Source organism: Zalophus californianus, chromosome 5 (assembly GCF_009762305.2).
Source record: "Zalophus californianus isolate mZalCal1 chromosome 5, mZalCal1.pri.v2, whole genome shotgun sequence".
Classification (NCBI taxonomy): domain Eukaryota; kingdom Metazoa; phylum Chordata; class Mammalia; order Carnivora; family Otariidae; genus Zalophus; species Zalophus californianus.
Genome location: NC_045599.1, coordinates 40,718,470 through 40,742,523, shown reverse-complemented (window position 1 = coordinate 40,742,523; position 24,054 = coordinate 40,718,470). Strand labels below are relative to the sequence as shown.

Below are 24,054 nucleotides of genomic sequence, written 5' to 3'. Positions count from 1 at the left end.
CAGGGAGGGAGCTGATGGAATGGTCTCACTGAGAGATGAAGAGGCCAGGATCCCAAGTGAGGAGCTCTGTACCAGTTACTAAAGCTTTTTGTGTCTCCATTTCCTCATCTTGAGAAGCACCTTCCTGGTGGACCAGAGCATGGTGCACTATATGTTCGTTGACCATGTGGCAAAAGGCCCCCTTATGTTAGTTCACAGAAAGCTAAAAGAGTGCTGTAAAACCGTGAACTAAACATACTACTCTGTTAAGCCAAGAAGTTTCCACTCCAAGCATGTTCAATAAATAGTAGGTATCTACTTTATAAAGAGATCATTTGGGATATGGCAGAATACAAGTAAGCTAAAATGAAATACCTGACCCTAAGGAGCTTAAAATAATAATTTGTGAAAGGAAGACAAAGGTGGTAAAAGTGGCATTCGATAAAAGCTAAAAAAGCATAATAGCAAGGAGCTGTAAGTTTCAAGGAGAAAGTGACATTTCTATAGCACAAAAGATTCTAGTTGAAGAGAAGTGGATAATGGAAAGGAATGTGTTCACTTCGAAAAGCTTTTCCTAAATTCACTATTCACAATAGCTCTAAGAATGCTTTTCTGGTTAGAGACTACAGCTAATTACCCTTAAAAGCTAAACTATTACAACTTCATACCACTAGAAAGGCTATAATCAAAAACACAGTAACAGGTGTTTGTGAGAATATGGAGAAATAAGAATTTTTATAAATCGCTGGTAAGAATGTAAAGTGGTACAGTCACTTTGGAAAAAACTTGGCACTTTCTCAAAGGTTAAACACAAACTTACTGTATGACCCAGCAATTCAACCCAATGCCACCCAAAAGAGATGAAAACATATCCAAACAAAAACTTGTACATAAATGTTGGTAGAATTATTCATGATAGCCAAGAAGTGGAAAAACCCCAAGTGTCTATCAGCTGATAAAAGTGTTAAACAAAATGTGGAATATCCATATAGTGGAATATTTTTCAGCCATAAACAAGAATAAAGTACCAATGCATGTTACAATATGGATGGACCTTGAAGACATTATGCTAAGTGGAGAGAACAGACACAAAAGGCCACATGTTGCAGGATTTTTTTTTTTTTTTTAATGAAATCTCCAGAATAAGCAAAACCATAGAGGCAGAAAGTAGATTTGTAGTTGCCAGGATCTGGAAGATGGGGAAAATACGAAGTGACTGCTAATTGGTATGAGGTTTCTTTTTGGTGTGATGGAAATGCTCTGGAATTGGGACAGTGGTATGGTTGCAGTCATCTGTGAATATGCTACAAACCATTGAATTGTACACTTTAAAAAGGGTGAATCTAATGCTACATGAATTATATTACATTAAAAAAACTGAAGAAAAGCCATCAAATACCAAATTATAATAAAATGGTTTTTATCTTATCTTGCTGGTAAGAATTGATGGTCTCCTTAAAAGATAGGTAGATATTTCCCTGTTTTAGCTGATGAAAACAATAGGAAAGGAAAATAAAAAAACACATATTCATTAATTTAGTGACATACATAGAATTTTATGATTAAAAAAAATAAGTTTCTGCCATACCTGTGCTTTTTTTTCACAAAGCGTATACACAGTTTCCAAATTCGGATCATTGTGAAGTGGATGAGAATACATTCTATGCTCAAAAGCCTCCACTTTCTGGATAACTTTTTTCAGCCCTTGATCTTGAATGCCCATATCATCAATAGGATCTAATAAAGGAACACCATCAGGAAAACGTTTCTGAACTTCCTAAAACAAAAAATTTAAAATTAATTTTTTCATTTTAGACAAGATTAGTTAAGACTAAATAAATATTTCCTTCTATGTTTTTCTATGCACAAAGACAGAAACATGGCCTTAAAAATACACTTAAATTGGAGCACCATTTTTCATTGCTTATGTTTTGAAAATTCCTTCTGAACTGCTGTACCATGATTTATTGATACAGGGATGTGTTAAATTAATAATTCTAGTATTTAGAATTCAACAGTTCTGAATGTGGCACAACTTACTGATAAATACATTATTACATATTTAGGTTGTTGTAACATCTTACTGTTATAAGTAATCCGGTGTTAAACAACCCAAGTGTAAACCGTTTTCAATTTTCTCATGATTTCCTTGGGGCTGATTCCTAGGGATGTACTACTGAATGTAAAGACATAAATTTTCTAAAGGGTTCCACATCCCTATCAATTTCTTTTTTTTACATGATTTAACTGTTAAATATAATGAGCATGTGAGTTCAGAGAAAGGAGAGCTCACTGTAGGCTGGTATCCCCCTGGGAGACTTTCAGGGTCTTGAATAGGCCTTAAAGGTAAAATAGGATTTGGTGAGTTAGGGATTAAAAAAAAAAAAAAAAAGTTATCCACATAAAGATTCTGTAAAGCTGTCAAGAGAACTCTTCAATTCAGGAAGCCTGCCTATGGACCACAGCTTATTCCTACTCTAATGAAAGCATCCTGTTTTATCTATCTTTGTTGTCTCAAATTCTAGTATAGAGCCTTTGCCACATAGTAAATACTAATCCAAGTATTTATTGACTAAATAAATGACAAAATTCCTTTTTTCTTCCCCTACTGGAAAATAAAATTCTAGAATGTCATAATTTTTCCTACTGAAAGTAAAACTATTTCATTAATTTATTAACTACACTAAAAACTGGTTAAAAATCCTGGCATGTGATTTTATACATAAAATGTTTAATACAGTCTAGTTATTTTCACTCAACAAATAATAAAGCAAAACATATTTTGCATATAATAGCAGCCATGTTTTCCTCTGTGAAATCTCCTTTGGTAACTCACTTTGTTGGTATATTCAAGGAGTGGACAATCTACACAAAGATCTGTTATTATTTTTTACTAAAAGAACTGCCACTGACGGTAGTGTTTATACTTTTTTTTTAAAGAAAGCAATACATTTTAAAGCATTTAAGTTGTCTTGCTATAAATCCTATTTATATTCACATAAATTTATATTTAAATTTATAAAATTAACACATGTACCTGTATTGATTTTAAAACACTCTGTCTATTATCCACTGGTCGAAGGTCTTTAGGAATGTAAAGCCTAACACTGCTGATGGCAGACAAGAGGTGCACCAAAACTGGAACAACCTGCCAAGAAAAAGTTAAAGAACACCACAATTAAAACTGCACATCTTCAAACTCTGCCATTTCCTAAATTTAGCTTGAATCCTTAAAACGAAGCTGCATTTACAATTTGTGACACACCTAATAGTTGATAATAATCACTGTGGAAGCTTGTATCTTATTAGAAGTTATATTCCAAAAGTAAAAACTAATTCAACCTCTAAATAACAGGCAAATAAATGGTACCTAAACATAAGTTATTCCTGCAATACAGAATTCATTTTCATGTCCTTATTGGCACTTTTTGAATACCTTAAAGTGCAAGAGCACTACAAAGGAAGAAAAGACTCCTGGTTTAGCTTTAGATAGCCAAGTAAGGTTCACTGTAAGCTCTGGATGGGCCAGAATGAAGGGCGGATGAAACAAAGTATTTCAACCAGAGGAAATAGTACACTCCGTTAGACATAATAAAGAATCACCTATCTTCAAACTAACTTTCATGCTTTCTCCTGAGAAGAATACCCTTCCCTCACCATCAAACATGACATTTTGCTTCCTTTAAATTTAGAGGGCATCTGTACACTGAGAAGTTAACACTTTCAAAGGTCCAAATTCATCTGTCTACTGGTCTCTCATGGCTACCTTTAGTGCGATCACTACTGAAAAAACAACTGTCACTGGCTTGCTGGTAATAAATACATTTCTAGTGTTCTATTGAACAAAATGGTATAGCAGCTGAGCAGTTTACAGTCACGGCTGCCTGGGTTTGAACTCAGTCCTGCTAGTTTTGTGACTTTGAGGAAGTCTCCTCATCTTTTTAATTAATTCTCCCCATTTTAAAAATGGAGATGAAATTATATCTATCTTATTAATCTGTTTTGAGAATTAAATGAAACAATGCATATAAAATACTTTAAAATATAACACCTTCAAAAAATGTTATTTTGTATAATAAGTGTCAACAGATCTGTATATACCAAAACTAAAATATTAACACAGATCATACTCAATAACCAAAGAGAAAAGGTATTTGTTAAGTGTTAAGAAGTGAAAAAGAGGAATGAAAAAATAGAGAAAGCCATTTAAAGGAGACAATTACAACTTTGAAAACGACCCAAAAAATAACACAACAAACTATCCATTTTATTTTCTCAATTGTTAATACCCTGCCGTAAGTGCGTTTTTCTCTTTCCAGATAAGATTTTGGGGTTTTTGGAGGGAGTGTTTTTCTTTCTTTCTGCCTTCCTTGTTCCTCCTCTCATTTTAACCATTTGAAATTAATATGCAGATAACATGTCACTTTACCTTACCAGCAAATACATAAACATGCATCTTCTAAGAACAAGCACATTCTCCTGCATAACCACATTATATCATAAAAATTTAACAATAATACATTATCATCTAATATACAGTTCATATTCAAATTTCCCCAACTGGTTCACTCATGTCCTTTATAGCTACTACTACCACCACTACCACTTTCAGATCTAGGATCCAGCCAAGGGTCATTTATTGCATTTAGCTGTCAGGTCTCTTTAACCTTTTTAAATCCAGAATACTTTTGTTTTTATGGGATTGACATTTTCATATAATTTCAGAGTTAAAAGTTATAAGAATAGAACAAAGAGCTCCTATATACCTTTGTTCAGAGTCACCAATTATTTGCCCCATGTGCTTTTAACATTCTCTCTCCACATACAAACCACATCCACAGTACAAGTATTAAAAGAGGGAAATTTAATGTTGATACAATATTATCTATACTCTGTATTAAAATTTCACCTACTTCTCCAAAAATGTCTTTTATACCACCCTCCTTCTCTCCTACCACTCCATGTATCCAAAGCAGGATGATGAATTAAATTTAGTTGTCATAATTTTTTTTAAAGATTTTATTTATTTGACAGAGAGAGACACAGCGAGAAAGGGAACACAAGCAGGGGGAGTGGGAGAGGGAGAAGCAGGCTTCCCGCTGAGCAGGGAGCCCAACATAGGATTCAATCCCAGGACTCTGGGATCATGACCTGAGCCCAAGGGAGACGGTTAACGACTGAGCCACGCAGGTGCCCCTAGTTGTCATAATTCTTTATTCTACTTTAATCTGGGACAGTTCCTCAGTTTTTCTGTGCTGCTCAGGATACTGATGTTTTTGAATTAGCTAATTATTTTGTAGAATGCCTCTGAATTTGAGTTTGTCTCGTTATAAGGAATCATCAGATTCAAGGATGCATTTTTGGCAGAGACGATGTTTTTTTGTTCTTCCCATCCACTGATCAACATTACTGGTGATACTAACTCTTATCACTCAATTCAGGTGGTTACTGCTAGCATTCTCTACTGTAAACTTACTACTTTCCCCTTTACCATTAATAAGAAACTTATGCGGAGATTCATACTTTGTAAATATTCCATTCCTCACTAAACTTTCAACTCACAAATTTTAGCATCCATGGATTATTCTTGCCTGAGTCCATCTGTGGTAGCTGCCTAACAGTGACTTTTCTAACATATTCATTCTTTCTATATTTTATTTGTCTATCTACTTACCTACCTACCTACCTAAGTATGGATTTGTGGATGCTTACTTTCATTTGATTATAATCCTTTAATATAACTTTTATTCTCAAACTGTCAAATTCGTTTTTAAATAAGACATCATGAGGGCTAAAGTGGCTTTTGAATCACCAGTTTGTGACCCATGCAAATCCTAGATGCACTGTTTGAATGGAAAGAGAACACTGAAGTGAATGTACATAATCCAAAATGGCAGAAAAACTCAAAATAATTCACTTGGCTTTAGACAGGAAGTATATGCTTTGTGTACTTGAAGTTGAATTCATTTAGCACAAGTATCTGAGAATTCCTTTGAAAACAAAATAAACACCATATAGTGAAGACTTGATTCAGAAGCAAGACAGAAGCTGCTCAATTTCTAATGCTGTTTCCCATAATAAACACTATCCAAAAATGGTCAACTCTCACATTAATGGCAAGAAAGACACTACAAAAGTCCTCCAACAAATGTCTCCTTAAGTACAAGGAAAGGAAGATCCTACGACTCCAGTTTTGTAAATAACAAGTTAATGCTTAAAAACCAACTGAACAGTTCTCATAGAATGATAAATCTCTACATACAGAGATCTAAAAACATAATATTTGCATAGTGTTCACGCAACTTTCTAACCCTGATAACCTTATAAAGTAACTTACAATTCAGGATCATGACACAAGATTGGTTTATATACATCCAAATAATCATGTGGGTAATTACTACAAACTTGTTCGAATACCAATAACAGGAATAGACCTTTCAAATCTTTTCAAGTTTGCCATAAATCAATTTCCCCTTTAAAAATAAGCAAATGATAAAGTAGATAGACAATAGGAGAAATCAGTAAGTTTAAGTGAATACATTCTAAGTTTCAGGCAATGTCATTTCTTCAAATCAAGGCTATTAACTAAAATATGATTTTTGAACTTTTCATCCAGAAAAGATATTTTCTGAACCAAGTACATTTTAATCATGTCCAGGAAAAGTTATTTAAACTGATGTGTTTTATTAAATCTTAGATTTTTAAAAACTAAATGTGTGTCTTGATCTAATTTTCTTTCCAGAGCTCTGGAAATTAACCAAAAGCTTGCAGCAATCTAAGAAGCATTTAAAAAGCTAAATTTGGTATCACACACACTCCAAGTTAAAGGAAAGAAAATGACTATGGAAATCCCACTTCCTCCTCATATCTCATGCAAAGGAGGTCTGGTTCAAATCTACCCAGGCTACATAATAACTGCAGGTGAGAGATGAAATTTCCTTATACATTGTCTGTGGAATGATATCCCTGTGTCCAGGATTCCTATTCAAGATATTAATTTATAAAAGCAAACAATACATCTCTTAAGATATAGTCCTCTTTGTTGTATCTTTATCATTCAACCACAAATAACAGAACTTAAGAGTTCTTTTTAAAAAAGGGACATTTCAAGGTACCTGGGTGGCTGAGTTTGTTGGGTGTCTGACTCTTGGTTTTGGCTCAGGTCATAATCTCAGGGTCCTGAGATCAAGCACCGTGGCAGCCTCCACGCTCAGCAGGGAGTCTGCTTGAGATTCTCCCTCCCTCTGCCCCTCCCCCCAATTTTTTTTTCTCTAATACATAAATGAATCTTTAAAAAACAAAAACAACAAAAAGGGATGTTTCATGCTCTGTGTATGTTGCTTCCATCGTTGGGAATGCAATTCTTGTCTGAAAATATTTCTACAAGTCAGGTGAATTTCTCGATACTTCTTTTATAAAACCTTTACTGATCTCCCCCCTCAAACACACTTTACCCCAGTTAGAGGATGCATTTTTGATGTTCCCCAACTGGAGCACAAACTATTCCCCCCATTAAGCTGTAAACCCCTTGAAACCAGAGAGGATATGATATATATACTTCATGCTAACACACCTCCCCTTAGTTCCCTGAAATAAGCTAAATAAAAAATGTTAAATGTCAATTATACCTCAATTTAAAAAATGTTACAGAACACACAGTTTGTCTAGGACCCAGTGACGTCTACACTGCAGAGGCTATTAAAATGAGACAAATCTGATTATTAACTACTATAAAGCTTCTTAGTATCTTTAAGTAAAATGGGCACAGCTGCTAGGCTTAATAAAATCTGGGCCTAAAAGCGAGACAGACAACAAACAGGTTTTCCTTAAAATGCTAACTCTAATGAATTAGTCATTAGATCATTTTCTTGGAAGAATCTAAGAATTCACTGTGAAAGAATGCCACGACTTATCATCAATGTCTGCCATGAGAAAAAGAATGTTGGCATGTGTGCCACATATTTGCCATTCTGAGTCGCAGTAACTTCAAAGGTCCCTTTGAGTACAATGACTATCTGCTAAATTGTGGTTGTTTTACTCTCATTTACAGTTAAGCAGTCAATTGTAAAATAATTTAACAAGATGCTGGAATTCTACAGAACAAATTTTAAGATTGAGGAATAGAAACCAAACGCTAGCTGGGATTCAGAAGTAATTATACTTTTAATTATTATTTTAAAACATCTAATAATGAACAGTCTCCTTAAATACTGCTAATTCTGAATTTCACTGTCATCTGAACTAATCCAAAGCAGCAGCCTCTGATTCTGCTGTGGCAGATTTTAATTTCGATAAATCAAAGGTTATTATGACATACTGCATCACAATGACGTTTCCTAAAAATCTAGGAATATACCACATACTTAAAACAATGTTTTAAAATAGCAAAATTCCAGTATATCAGCTTTCAAATACTTATGTGGCATCTCAATAGTAAGATTTTACCTATAAGTATTTTGTCTTAATTATTTAGAAAAACGGGGGGGTGTTCAAGAAATACAGGTGTCTCATGTAGCAAACTGAATGTTTTGCATTTAATTGAAAGCACAGGTAAATTGAGGAGCTTGGGAAGATGGCAGAGTAAGAGGATCCTGAGCTCATCTCCTGATGGACACATCAGGACTATAACTACATACAGAGCAATTCACTCTGAAAAGGGCCCGAAGACTAGCATAAAAGCTTTCCACAATAAAGATATAGAGAAAAGGCCAACTGAGAAGGGTAGAAGGGCACTGAGAAACATGGCTGGGAACCGAACCCCTCATGACCCCCAAACAAGAGTATTATCTCAGCCACAGAGTTCCACCCTGAGGAGTCAAAGGATCAAATCCCACATCAGGCACCCCCGCCCTAGGGGCATGCATCAGGAAGACTAGCTCCCTATAACGTCTGGCTTTGAAAATCAGGGAAACTTAACTCCAGGAGAATTGGAGGGCTACAGGAACCTTAGAGTTCACTCCTAAAGTGCCAGTGTACTATATCATTCAGGCTGGAACCCAGAAGACAGGCAGCAGTTTGAAAAGTGTATGAGTTATAAGTGAAGATTTACTGACTAATTAATTTTAGGGTATGTGCCAGAAGGGCTGGAAGTGCAAGAACCTTCTCCAGGAGCAAAGTGCCATTTTTCTTTCCCTCCTATAGCCTACCTGACGTGATGCTTATGGAAGCCAGTTCTGACACTCTCCACTTACCCTGTTAGCACTGCTCACCCTGCTCTGGTGTTCCCCTGTGGATGTGACCCATCCAACCCACTTGCCCTGGCAGAAGCTCCTCCAAAGTGGCTCATGCCACACCATTCCACCAGGCAGCCTCAATTAGGACCTGCACCCACCCAGAACAACTACTGCCAACACAACTACTCAGCAGCAGTGGCTGAACTGGCACCCCGCCCACTGTATGACAATAGTTACAACTGCGCCTCTGAGCGAGCTGGTCTGGGGCCCGGTCCTGACCACCAGCTCTCCTGTAGCAGTCAGGGCTTAGCTACAACAGAAGGGTAAACAGGCCACCTAGGGGACACCCATGGATACCTGATTCTGGCAACTGGGGGTACTGTGCTATAGGGCACCACAAAATATCTTCTATACAAGGCCACTACATTTAACATCAGGAGACACAGCTGACCTACCTAATAAACAGGAACAGAGTCAAACAAAATGAGAGACAGAGAAGTATGCTCCAAACGAAAGGACAAGACAAGACATAAGGAAAAGAACCAAACAAAATGGAGATAAGCAATCTACTTGATAAAGAATTATCTAAAGTAACGGTCATAAAGATGTTCACTGGACTTAAGAGTAGAATGGATAAACTAAGGGGCGCCTGGCTGGCTTAGCAGTTAGAGCATGTGACTCTTGATCTTGGGGTTGTAGGTTCAAGCCCCACTTTGGATGTAGAGATTAGTTAAAAACAAAAATATTAAAAAAGAAAAAAAGTACAGTGGACAAACTCAGTGAGAATTTCAACAAAGAGACAGAAAATATAAAATGAACGAATCAGAGCTGAAGAATACAATAACTGAAATGAAAAATACACATCAAATTAGAGAATGCAGAAGAATGGATCAGTGAGCTGGCAGATAGGGTAGTGGAAACACCCAAGATGAAGACAGGGGGAAAAAAAAAACCTTGAAAAATGAGAGTAAGTTATGGGACTTCTGGGATAAGATTAAGTGTACTAACATTCACATTATACTGTTCCCAGAGGAGACAAGAGAGAGAGAGAAAGCAGCAGAAAACTTATTGGAAGAAAAAATAGCTGAAAATGTCCCTAACCTGGGAAAGGAAACAGACATCAGGGTTTAGGAACCACAGAAAGCCACAAACAAGATGACCTCAAGGAGGTCCACACTAAGACAGACAAAAACTAAAATATCAAAATAATTAAGGATAAAAAAAGAGAATTTTAAAAGTGGCCTTCTATAGAAGACAAAAGCAACTAGCAACATACAAGAGAAACCCCACAAGGCTATCAGATTATTTTTCAGCAGAAACTTTGTAGGCTAGAAGAAAGTGGCATGAAAGGGAAAAAACCAACAACCAAGAATACTATTTCCAGGAAGACCATGATTCAGAATTGAAGGAGAGAGAGAGTTTCCCAAACAAACAACACCTTACAACCCTGAGTTCAAGACCTAAGCTGAGACCAAGAGTCAAACACTTAACCGACTTGAGCCAACCAATCATCCCAACAACTGTAAATTTATATGCATCCAACACAGCGGTGCTTACATATATAAAGCAAGTATTAAGAGACACAGTGGGAGAAAGTGACAGTAATACAATAATAGTAGGAAATTTTAACATTTACATCAATAGATAGATCATCTAGAGAGAAAACCAATCAGGAAACAGTTGCTTTGAAAAACACATTAGACGAGGTAGACTAAACAGATATATACAAAATGTTCCATTCAAAAATAGCAGAATAATATAATTTTCAAGTGCACATGGAATATTTTCCAGGACAGATCATATCAGGCCACAAAACAAGTCTCAATAAATTTAAAAAGGCAGAAACCATAGCAAGCAACTTTTCCAACCACAATGGCATTAAAGTAAAATTACAAAGAAAAAACATAAATACAAGGAAACCAAACAACATGTTACAAAACAATTGAGTCAACAAAAAAATCAAAGAGAAAAAAAAATACCTTGAGACAAATCAATATGGAAACACAATTCAAAATCTTTGGGATGCAGCTAAAGCAGTACTTAGAGATAAGTTTATAGTGTGATACAGGCCTATATCCAGAAACAAGAAAAATATCAAACAATCTAACCTTACACCTAAAGGAACTAGAAAAATAACAGGGACGCCTGGGTGGCTTAGTCAGTTGAGTGGCTGCCTTTGGCTCAGGTCATGATCTCCGAGGGTCCTGGGATCGAGCCCCGCATTGGGCTCCCTGCTCAGCAAAAGCCTGCTTCTCCTTCTCTCTCTGCCTGCTGCTCTGCCTGCTTGTGCTCGCTCTTTGTCAAATAAATTAAAATCTTAAAAAAAAAAATAAACAAAACCCAAAGTTAGGAGGAAAAAAAAAAGGTCAAAGTGGAAATAAGTGAAAGAGAGTCTTTAAAAAACAATAGAGAAGACCAATAAAACTAAGAGCTGGTTCTTTGAAAAGATAAACAAAATCGATATACTTTTAGTCAGACTCATCAAGAACAAAGAGAGATGACTCAAATAAATGAAGTCAGAAATAAGACAGAAGTTACAACCAATACCAAAAAATAACAGTAATAGAGTAGTCCAAAAAATTATATGCCAACAATTGGACAATATATAAGAAACAGATAAACTAGAAACAATCTTCCAAGAGTGAATCAAGAATAGAAAATGTGAACAGACCAATTACTAGTACTGAAATTGAACTGATAATCACAGAACTCCAAACAAATGAAAGTCTAAGACTAAATGGCTTCACAGGTACATTATACCATTTAAATGAGAGTTAATATCTATTCTTTGTCAAATTATTTTAAAAAAATTGAAGAGAAAGGAATTCTATGAGGCCAGCATAATCAAAATTCTTAAAACACACGGAGACACTACAAAAAAAAGAAAATTACAAGCCTGTGTCTGTGATGAACACTGATGTAGAAATCCACAACAAAGTATTAGCAACTGACTTCAACAATACATTGAAAGTATCATTCACCATGATCAAGTGGGATTTGTTCCAGGGATGTAAGAATGGTTCAATATCCATAAATCACTCAACATGATACACTACATTTACAAAAGGAAGGATAAAAATCGTATCATTTCCACAGATGAAAAAAAGCACATAACAAAACACAACAGATCTGTTCATGATGATAATGCTCAACAAAACAGGTATAGAGGGAACATACTTCAACATAATACATATAACAAACCCAAGCTAATACCATTCTCAATGGTAAAAAGCTGAAAACTTTTCCTCTAAGATGAGGAAGAAGGCAAACATGACTATTCTTGCCATTTTTATTCAACATAGTATTGGAAATCCTAGCCACAGCAATCAGACATAAAAAACAAATAAAAGGCATCCAAATTGGTAAGAAGTAAAACTGTCACCCTTTGCAAATGACACAGTATTATATATAGAAAGCCTTAAGACTCTACCAAAAATTGTTAGAATAAATTTACTGAAGTTGCAGCAGGATCAGTATTATCTGTTATGCTTCTGTACACTGATAACAAACTATAAAAAAGAGACATTAAGAAAACAATCCCATTTATAATTGCATCAAAAAGAATAAAACATCTAGGAATAAAGTTAACCAAAAAGGTGAAAAGTCCTGTACTCTGAAGACTGTAATACAATGATGAAAGAAACTGAAGATGACACAAAGAAAGGATAGATATACTATACTCAAGGACTAAAAGAATACTTTTAAAATGTCTATACCACTCGGGGCGTCTGGGTGGCTCAGTTGGTTAAATGTCTGCCTTCGGCTCAGGACATGATCCTGGGGTCCTTGGATGGAGCCCCGTGTGGGGCACCCTGCTCAGAACAGGCTCTGCTGCTCCCTCTCCCTCTGCCCCTCACCCTGCTTGTGCTGTCTCTCTCAAATAAATAAATAAAATCTTTTAAAAAAAAGTCTATACCACTCAAAACAATCTACAGATTTAATGCAATCCTTGTCAAAATACGAACAGTATTTTTCAAAGAACTAAAACACATAATCCTAAAATTTATGTAGAATCACAAAGATCTTGATGCAGAATCATCAAGCCAAATAGCCAAAGCAATCTTCAGAAAGAAAAAAGCTGGAGGTCAACACAACTGCAGATTTCAAACTATACTACAAAGTAGTAAGAATCAAAACAATTATGGTACTGGCACAAAAGCAGATCAATGGAATAGAACAGAGAATCTAGAAATAAACCCACTATTATATGGTCAATTAATCTAAGAAAAATGAGGTAATAAGAATGTACAATGTGGAAAAGAGAGTCTAAGCGACAAACGGTGCTGAGAAAACTGGACAGTCACACGCAAAAGAATTAAACTGCACTATTTTCCTAAACCATATAAAAAAAAAACCACCTCAAAATGGATTAAAGACCTAAATATAAGACCTGAAACTCCTAAAAGAAGGAGCATTTGGGTGGCTCAGGTGGTTAAGCGTCTGACTCCTGGTTTCAGCTCAGGTCATGAGATGGAGCCCCATGTCGGGCTCCATGCTGGGCTCAGAGCCTGCTTAAGATTCTCTCTCCCTTTCTGTCCCTCCCCCACCCCTACTCACATTCTAGTAAAAACAAAAACAATAAAAAAAAAAAAAACCTCCTAAAAAGAAAAGTAGTGTTGCATTAGCAATATTTTTTTTGGATCAGGCTCCTCAGGCAAAGGCAACAAAAATAAAAACAAACAAAAGGGTCTACATCAAACTATAAAACTTTTGCACAGCAAAGGACACCATCCACAAAATGAAAAGGAAACCTACTTGATGGGAGAAGATATCTACAAATGATACAACTAATAAGAGGCTAAAAAAAAAAAACTCATAAAACTAAACACACACACAAAATATGACTAAAAAATAGGCAGAGAACCTGAACAGACAAACTTCCAAAGAAGATATTCAGATAGCTGACGCACACATGAAAAAATGCTCAGTATCAGGGAAGGAGCAAGATAGCGGAGGAGTAGGAGACCTGGATTTCGTCTGGTCCCGGGAATTCAGCTGGATAGGGATTAAACAATTCTGAACACCTACAAACTCAACAGAAGATCGAAGATAAGAATAGCAACAACACTCTGAACAGAAAAGCGACCACCTTCTCTGGAAGGTAGGACGTGCGGAGAAGCGAATCCCAGGCGATATTCGGGAAGATAGACGGCGGGGGAGGGGGGCCTCCGTTAACCGGTAGAGCTGGGGGGGAGCAAAAAATCGGAACTTTTAGAGGTCTGCTCCGCCGAGGGATGTCACTCCAGTGGCTAAGCGGGGGTGGAACCCTCTCCGGGACACAATGGTCTCAGGACCCTCGGGGTCACAGGAAGACCGGGGGTGCCTGAATGGGGCAGAGCTCCCAGGTATCAGAGCGGGGAAGCCGGCTGCAGAGACTGAGCCGAGGAGCGGGCTCTCAGCTCGGGGTTGCCATAAACTGTGATCCGCAGCACAGTCGGGCCCTGCTCCTCCAGCAGGGACCCAACAAGCGGCAGGTCCGGGGAGACTCCCCTTCCTCCCTCAGGAGGAGCGGCGCGGGAGCGCACCGCAGGGATCTGCTGGGTTTGGAAACTCCACATGGGGTCGTGAGCCAGAGATAGGAACGCTCGGTCACAGCTGGGTGAGGACGGAGTGCAGCTGGAGACCGGGAAGATGGGAGTGATTGACTGATTTTCTCTGGGGGAGCATTGAGGAGCGGGACCCCAAGTTCTCGGCTCCTCCTGGGCGGAGATTGGGAGGCCACCATTTTCACTCTCGTCCTCCAAAGCTGTACAGAAAGCTTGCAGGCAACAAAAGCTCCCGAAAGCAAAACCGAGCAGATTACTTAGCCCGGACCGGCAAGGGCAGGGCAAGGGTGGGGCAATTCTGCCTCCGGCAAAGACATTTAGGAACCACGGCAACAGGCCACACCCCGAGATCACCAAGAACAGCCAGCCAAGACCAAGTTTACCGAACAATGTGAACGGCAGAACTCCAGCAGTAGTGGAATACTAAACATAGAATTCATGGTTTTTTTCCCATGATTCCTTAGTCTTTCAAAGTTAATTTTTTAAAATTTTTTTTTTAATTTTTCTTTCTCCCTTTTTCAACCAACATCTTATCAATCCCTTTTTGAAAAAAAATCTTTTCTATTTTTCATTTTTAGAGTCATATTCGATCCCTTCATAGCAGTTACCCTATTTTTGGTATATATACATAAGTTGTTCTCCCTTTAAAATTTTGGATACAGTTTCTTCTAACAGATCAAAATATACCCTAAATCTCTAGTGTATGGCTTTGTTCTAGTCTCCTGCCTGATCACATTCTCTCCCTTTTTTGTTTTTTTAATCCTCTTTTTTCTTTTCAACCAACTTAACAATTCCTTTTATAAAATCTTTTATATTTTCATCTTTACAGTCATCTTCCATCACTTCATCGTATTAACCCTTATTTTTGAACATAAATAAGTTTTTCTTTAAAATTTTGGAAGGCACTTTCTTCTAACAGACCAAAATGCACCCCAAAATCTAGCATGTGGCACTGATCTATGCACCAGCCTGATCATATCTGATTATATTCTGTTTTGTTTGTTTTGGTTTGTTTGTCTTTTATCTTTTTTTCTTTTTTCTTTCTTTTCCTTTCTTTTCTCCCAGTTTCAGGTCTTTTCAGATTTGTTTACTATATATTTTCTGGAGACGTCGTTACCCTGTTAGCATTTTGTTCTCTCATTCATCTATTCTCCTCTAGACAAAATGATAAGATGGAAAAAATCACCTCAAAAAAAGAACAAGAGGCAGTACCGACTGCCAGGGACCTAATCACTATGAACATTAGTAAGATGTCAGAACTAGAGTTCAGAATCATGATTTTAAAGATACTAGCTGGGCTTGAAAAAAGCATGGAAGTTATTAGAGAAACCCTCTCTGGAGAAATAAAAGAACTACAATCTAACCAAGTCAAAATCATAAAAGTTATTAATGAGGTGCAATCAAAAATGGAGGCTCTAACTGCTAGGATAAATGAGGCAGAAAAGAAGACCAAATGATGGAAAATAAAGAAGCTGAGAAAAAGAGAGAGAAACAACTACTGGATCACAAGGCCAGAATTTGAGAGATAAGTGATACCATAAGACGAAACACCATTAGAATACTTGGGATCCCAGAAGAAGAAGAAAGAGAGAGAGGGGCAGAAGGTATATTGGAGCAAATTATAGCAGAGAACTTCCCTAATGTGGGGAAGGAAACAGGCATCAAAATCCAGGAAGCACAGAGAACCTCTCCCAAAGTCAATAAAAATAGGTCAACAACCTGACATCTAATAGTAAAACGTAGGAGTCTCAGAGACAGAGAAAATCCTGAAAGCAGCTCGGGAGAAGAGATCTGTAACCTACAATGGTAGAAACATTAGATTTGCAACAGACTATCCACAGAGACCTGGCAGGCCAGAAAGGACTGGCATGATATATTCAGAGCACTAAATGAGAAAAATATGCAGCCAAGAATCCTATATCCAGCTAGGCTGTCATTGAAAATAGAAGGAGAGATAAAAAGCTTCCAGGACAAACAAAAACTAAAGGAATTTGCAAACAGGAAACCAGCCCTAGAAGAAATATTGAAAGGGGTCCTCTAAGCAAAGAGAGAGCCTAAAAGTAACAGACCAGAAAGGAACACAGACAATATAGAGTAACAGTCACCTTAAAGGCAATACAATGGCACTAAATTCATATCTTTCAATAGTTACCCTGAATGTAAATGGGCTACATGCCCCAATCAAAAGACACAGAATATCAGACTGGATAAAAAAATAAGACCCATCGATATGCTGTCTGCAAGAGACTCATTTTAGACCCAAAGACAGCGCCACATTGAAAGTGAGGGGGTGGAAAACCATTTACCATGCTAATGGACACCAAAAGAAAGCTGGGGTGGCAATCCGTGTATCAGACAAATTAGATTTTAAATCAAAGACTGTTAATAAGAGATGAGGAAGGACCCTATATCCTACTTAAAGGGTATATCCAACAAGAAGATCTAACAACTGTAAATATCTATGCCTCTAACATGGGAGCAGCCAGTTATGTAAGGCATTTAATAACAAAATCAAAGAATAACATACACAACAATACAGTAATAGTGGGGGACTCCAACACCCCCTCACTGAAATAGACAAATTATCTAAGCAAAAGATCAACAAGGAAATAAAGGCTTTAAATGACACACTGGACCAAATGGACTTCACAGATATATTCAGAACATTCCATCCCAAAGCAACAGAACACACATTCTTCTCTAATGCCCATGGAACATTCTCCAGAATTGATCACATCCTAGGTCACAAATCAGGTCTCAACCAGTACCAAAAGACTGGGATCATTCCCTGCATATTTTCAGACCACAATGCTTTGAAACTAGAACTCAATCACAAGAGGAAAGTCGGAAAGAACTCAAATACATGGAGGCTAAGGAGCATCCTACTAAAGAATGAATGGGTCAACCAGGAAATTAAAGAAGAATTAAAAAAATTCATGGAAACCAATGAAAATGAAAACACAACCGTTCAAAATCTTTGGGATGCAGCAAAGGCAGTCCTAAGAGGAAAGTATATACCAATAAAAGCCTTTCTCAAGAAACAAGAAAGGTCTCAAATACACAACCTAACCCTACACCTAAAGGAGCTGGAGAAAGAACAGCAAATAAAGCCTAAACCCAGCAGGAGAAGAGAAATAATAAAGATCAGAGCAGAAATCAATGAAATAGAAACCAAAAGAACAGTAGAACAGGTCAACCAAACTAGGAGCTGGTTCTTTGAAAGCATTAACAAGACTGATAAACCCCTGGGCAGACTTAGCAAAAGGAAAGAGAAATGACCCAAATAAACAAAATCATGAATGAAAAGAGGAGAGATCACAACCAACACCAAAGAAATACAAACAATTATAAGAACATATTATGAGCAACTATATGCCAGCAAATTAGACAATCTGGAAGAAATGGATGCATTCATAGAGATGTATCAACTACCAAAACTGAACCAGGAAGAAATAGAAAACCTGAACAGACCTATAACCACCAAGGAAACTGAAGCAGCAATCAAAAATCTCCCGACAAAAGCCCAGCACCAGATGGCTTCCCAGGGGAATTCTACCAAACATTTAAAGAAGAATGAATACCTATTCTTCTGAAACTTTCCAAAAAAATAGAAATGGAAAGAAAACTTCCAAACTCGTTTTATGAGGCCACCATTATCTTGATCCCCAAACCAGACAAAGACCCCATCAAAAAGGAGAATTACAGACCAATATCCTTGATGAACATGGATGCAAAAATTCTCACCAAAATACTAGCCAATAGGATCCAACAGTACATTAAAAGGATTATTCACCAGGACCAAGTGGGATTTATCCCTGGGCTGCAAGATTGGTTCAACATCCGCAAATCAATCAATGTGAACAAAGCATTTGACAAAGTACAGCATCCTTTCTCGATCAAAACTCTTCAGAGTATATGCATAGAGGGTACATACCTCAATATCATAAAAGCCATCTATGAAAAACCCACAGCAAATATCACTGTCAATGGGGAAAAACTGAGAGCTTTCCCACTAAGGTCAGGAACACGGCAGGGATGTCCACTATCACTGCTGCTATTCAACATAGTAATAGAAGCCCTAGCCACAGCAATCAGACAGCAAAAAGAAATAAAAGGCATGCAAATCGGCAAAGAAGAAGTCAAACTCTCACTCTTTGCAGATGATATGATACTGTATGTGGAAAACCCAAAAGACTCCACCCCAAAACTGCTAGAACTCATACATGAATTCAGTAAAGTGGCAGGATATAAAATCAATGCACAGAAATCAGTGGCATTCCTATTCACCAACAAGACAGAAGAAAGAGAAATTAAGGAGTCAATCCCATTTACAACTGCATCCAAAACCATAAGATACCTAGGAAAAAATCAAACCAAAGAGGCAAAGAATCTGTACTCAGAAAACTATAAAATCCTCATGAAAGAAATTGAGGAAGACACAAAGAAATGGAAAATTGTTCCATGCTCATGGATTGAAAGAACAAATATTGTGATGATGTCAATGCTACCTAGAGCAATCTACACATTTAATACAATCCCTATCAAAATACCATCCACTTTTTTCAAAGAAATGGAACAAATTTAAAGTTTGTATGGAACCAGAAAAGACCCTGAATAGCCAGAGGAATGTTGAAAAAAAAGAAAAGCAAAGCTGGTGGCATCACAATTCCAGACTTCAAGCTCTAGTACAAAGCTGTCATCATCAAGACAGTATGGTACTGGCAGAAAGACAGATACATAGATCAATGGAACAGAGGAGAGAGCCCAGAAATGGACCCTCAACTCTATGGTCAACTAATCTTCGACAAAGCAGGAAAGAATGTCCAATGGAAAAAAGACAGTCTCTTCAACAAATGGTGTTGGGAAAATCATACAGCCACATGCAGAAGAATGAAATTGGACCATTTCCTTACACCACACACAAAAATAGACTCCAAATGGTTGAAAGACCTCAGTGTGAGACAGGAGTCCATCAAAATCCTAGAGGAGAACACAGGCAGCTACCTCTTCGACCTGAGCCGCAGCAATTTCTTCCTAGAAACATCGCCAAAGGCAAGGGAAGCAGGAGCAAAAATGAACTCTTGGGACTTCATCAAGATAAAAAGCTTTTGCACAGCTAAAAAATCAGTCAACAAAGCCAGAAGACAACCGACAGAATGGGAGAAGATATTTGCAAATGACATATTAGATGAAGGGCTAGAGTCCAAAATCTATGAAGAACTTCTTAAACTCAACACCCAAAGAACAAATGATCCAATCAAGAAATGGGCAGAAGACATGAACAGACATTTTTCCAAAGAAGACATCCAAATGGCGAACAGACACATGAAAAAGTGCTCAACATCGCTCAGCGTCAGGGAAATCCAAATCAAAACCTCAATGAGATATCACCTCACACCCAGCAGAATGGCTAAAATTAACAAGTCAGGAAATGACAGATGTTGGCGGGGATGCGGAGAAAAGGGAACCCTCCTACACTGTTGGTGGGAATGCAAGCTGGTGCAGCCACTCTGGAGAACAGTATGGAGGTTCCTCAGAAAGTTGAAAATAGAGCTACCATACAACCCAGCAATTTCACTACTGGGTATTTACCCCAAGGATACAAATGTAGGGATCCAAAGGGGTATGTGCACCCCAATGTTTAGAGCAGCAACGTCCACAATAGCCAAACTGTGGAAAGAGCCAAGATGTCCATCCACAGATGAATGGATAAGGATATGTTATATATATACAATGGAATATTATGCAGCCATCAAAAGGAATAAAGTCTTGCCATTTGCAACGACGTGGATGGAACTGGAGGGTATTATGCTGAGTGAAATAAGTCAATCAGAAAAAGACATGTATCATATGACCTCACTGATATGAGGAATTCTTAATCTCAGGAAACAAACGGAGGGTTACTGGAGTGGTGGGGGGTGGGAGGGGTGGGGTGGCTGGGTGACAGACATTGGGGAGGGTATATGCTATGGTGAGCGCTGTGAACTGGGTAAGACTGTTGAATCACAGACCTGTACCTCTGAAACAAATAATACATTATATGTTAAAAAAAAAAAAAAAAAGAAGAAGATAGCAGGAAGGGAAGAACCAAAGGGGGGGAAATCGGAGGGGGAGATGAACCATGAGAGTATGGACTCTGAGAAACAAACTGAGGGTTCTAGAGGGGAGGGGGTGGGGGGATGGGTTAGCCTGGTGATGGGTATTAAAGAGGGCACGTATTGAATGAGCACTGGGTGTTATACGCCAATAATGAATCATGGAACACTACATCAAAAACTAATGATGTAATGTATGGTGATGAACATAATAAAAAAAATCATATTTGAAAAAAAAAAGATGCTCAGTGTCACTAATCATCAGGAAAATGCAAATCAAAACCACAGTGAAATATCACTACCCACCTCTAAGAATGCCTAGTATCACAAAGATAAGAAGTAAGTGTTGGTAAGGATGTGGAGAAAAGGGAACCCTCAGGCACTGAGAATGTAAATGGATACAGCCACTGTGGAAGACAATGTGGCAGCTCCTCAAAAATGAGCAATAGAAATATTATATGATCCAGTAATTCCACTTCTGGTTATCAACCCTAAAAAAATGAATACACTAATTTGAAAAGATATATGCACCCCTGTTTATCGCAGCATTATATACAACAGCCAAGATAGAGAAGCAATCTGTCCATTAACAGATGAATGGATAAAGAATATGTGTTACACACACACACACACACACACACAGTAATATTATTCAGGCATAAAAAAGAATGAAATCTTGTCGTGTGCAATAATATGGATGGATGTGCAACAACATGGTTATTATGTTAAGTGAAATAAATCAGACAAAGATAAATACCTCATGATTTCACTTATATGTAAAAATCTAAAAAACAAAAGGAACAAACAAAAAAACCAAAAACACACTCATAAATACAGAGAACAAACTGGTGGTTGCCTGAGGGGAGGTGGGTGAGGTTAGAGATGAAACATGTGAAGAGGATTAACAGATACAAATTTCTAGTTATGAAACAGAAAGTCACAGGGATGACAAGTACAGCATAGGGAATTATAACCAATAATATTGTAATAACTCTGTACGGTGGCAGATGGTAACTACACTTATTGTGGTGAGCATTTCTTTCTCTTTTTATTGAGTTTTTTTTTTTTTTTTTTAAGATTTTATCTATTCATTTGACAGAGAGAGACACAGGGAGAGAGGGAACACAAGCAGGGGGAGTGGGAGAGGGAGAAGCAGGCTTCCCGCCGAGCAGGGAGCCCAATGCGGGGCTCAATCCCAGGACCCTGGGATCATGACCCAAGCCGAAGGCAGACGCTTCATGACTGAGCCACCCAGGTGCCCCTTTTTGAGCATTTGTAATATATATAAATGTTAGTCGCTGTGTTGTACCCCTCAGATTAATATAATGTTATATGTCAACTATACTTCAACTAAAATTCTGTTAAAAGCACATGTAAATTAAATGGTTACAACTAAGGAAACTTATGCAGGATTTTTAATTATCAAATTACTGCTTCAATATTTCATAGGAATGTACTAAACAGCATGGATGATGTAAAACTGCAAAGTTATTTCATCACAAAAATGATAAAACATTATAGTTCAAGCAAAATTCAACTTCATGTGAAAATTTATATTATTAAATTCTCTTTATCTTTCACTTCATCATTATTTACCTGACCACAATCTGATAACAGAAACAGAGCTTTAATCTCATTAATCACCCTTCTGATATTTTAGATGGCTTTAACATACCTTTAAAAGCCTTGAAATCTTCCCACTTAGAAATCAAGATAGTATGTTCATTATAATCATACTCAGGAAATCTAGTGATTATACATAATTCAAAAAGTATTTGAAATCTGAAGATGAAAAATAAAGTGCAAACCTGCATCTCTCCTTTCTCATCAGGTTTAGCTGGTTTTGCAGCCTCAGTAGCTGAATTTTTCAAACTTTCTTTGCTACAGCGCAGGAGTACTTCAACTACATATAAAGGATCCAGTTCACCAGAATTAGGCTAGAAGAAAATAAGATAAAAGAAGCTCATTATTAAATACTGGCCCACAAATTTTAAGTTCCATTGGTACAGGGACTATGTTCTCAGCATTTAGCATTATGAATGGCACATACTGCACAGTAAATGTTTATTTCATGAAATGAAGGCTGTCCTTCATCTTTCAACATGCTCCACTGGATGAGAAAACACAGAAATTACTTGATACTTATGAATTCAGATGAGACTGTGTGTGTGTGTTCAGGGTGGTATGACTGTAGACTTGATACTTATGAATTTAAATAGTATGAACTGTCCTCCCTCTGCCCATTTCCCGGCTCACACACTCTCTCTCTAAAATAAATCTTAAATAAAAATAGTATGAGTCATTAATTGACATAAAATGCCATTTTAAGTTTCCAATGATAAGTTTATAATTTTAATATTATAATTAGAAAAAGAAACCATAAGAAATCAACAGTTTCAGAAAATAAAACTGTATCTTCAAATTATCCTAATTAAACATGAAAATTATACTGAACATAGATTATTGCCTAGTACACTGGCACCTCTATAATGTGGTTTTATATAATTTTATTAAAAAACTTTGGTCTTATATTCTCTAATAAAAATATAATTCTCAAGATCCAAGGATTAATTACATCTGTAATTTATGATAATTTGCTTGACAGCAGTATCTTTCAAACAGCAAAAAGATATTTTTCTTTGGTCTTTTTAATTCAATATTTGAGTGATCCTTTTGCATAAAATGATAAAAGGAAAGTTATTTTGATTGAGGAGCGAACAAGTCGAAGAATTAACTGCTTGGTATCCCCTAGGCACAGTTACTGTTCAAAACTGAAAAACTTTCAAGAAATGACAAACTCATACCTATGATCTATTTCTGCACTAAACTACCAATCGCTTAACAAATACATTTCCAAATACAAACCAAAAATACAACCATAATTATCTTAAATTACTGAATTCAAATTTCTGAATACATAAGCTCCATTCCTCAAAACCCAATTTTTTTCTCCACATACTTTTTTTCCCCCAAAATATGGTTATTTTTAAATGTTTCATCAAAACATTCTTCATTTTGGTATAGACACAAACCAAAGCTGAACATTTTTTTCAATTAAGTCTGTAGCTGCAAAGATTATGTATTTATGTAAAGCTTAGTCAATATAAAATGATTTTATAAAACAATGAGCTAAGAAGTTAGGACCCAACTGTTAATCTTCCAGGAGACAAAAGACTGTAAGGAGAATCAATGACTGTTATCTTTGCTTCCAGAGGGGAAAAAACCCTCTGTGTAAGATCCATTCCAGTTTGATGAATGAAT

General features: G+C 37.0%; 1 protein-coding gene across 1 annotated transcript in view; it reads right to left on the bottom strand.

Annotated features, from left to right (window-relative positions):
* The window catches only part of MTREX (Mtr4 exosome RNA helicase), a 113,688-nt gene that overhangs the window by 22,587 nt on the left and 67,047 nt on the right, over positions 1–24,054 (bottom strand). The window contains exons 19-21 of the mRNA XM_027604719.2: positions 22,602–22,730; positions 3,017–3,127; positions 1,568–1,756 (exon numbers count right to left, since the gene is read on the bottom strand). Of these exons, the coding sequence (XP_027460520.1) occupies positions 1,568–1,756; positions 3,017–3,127; positions 22,602–22,730 (429 nt within the window). The remainder of the gene's footprint in view (positions 1–1,567; positions 1,757–3,016; positions 3,128–22,601; positions 22,731–24,054) is intronic.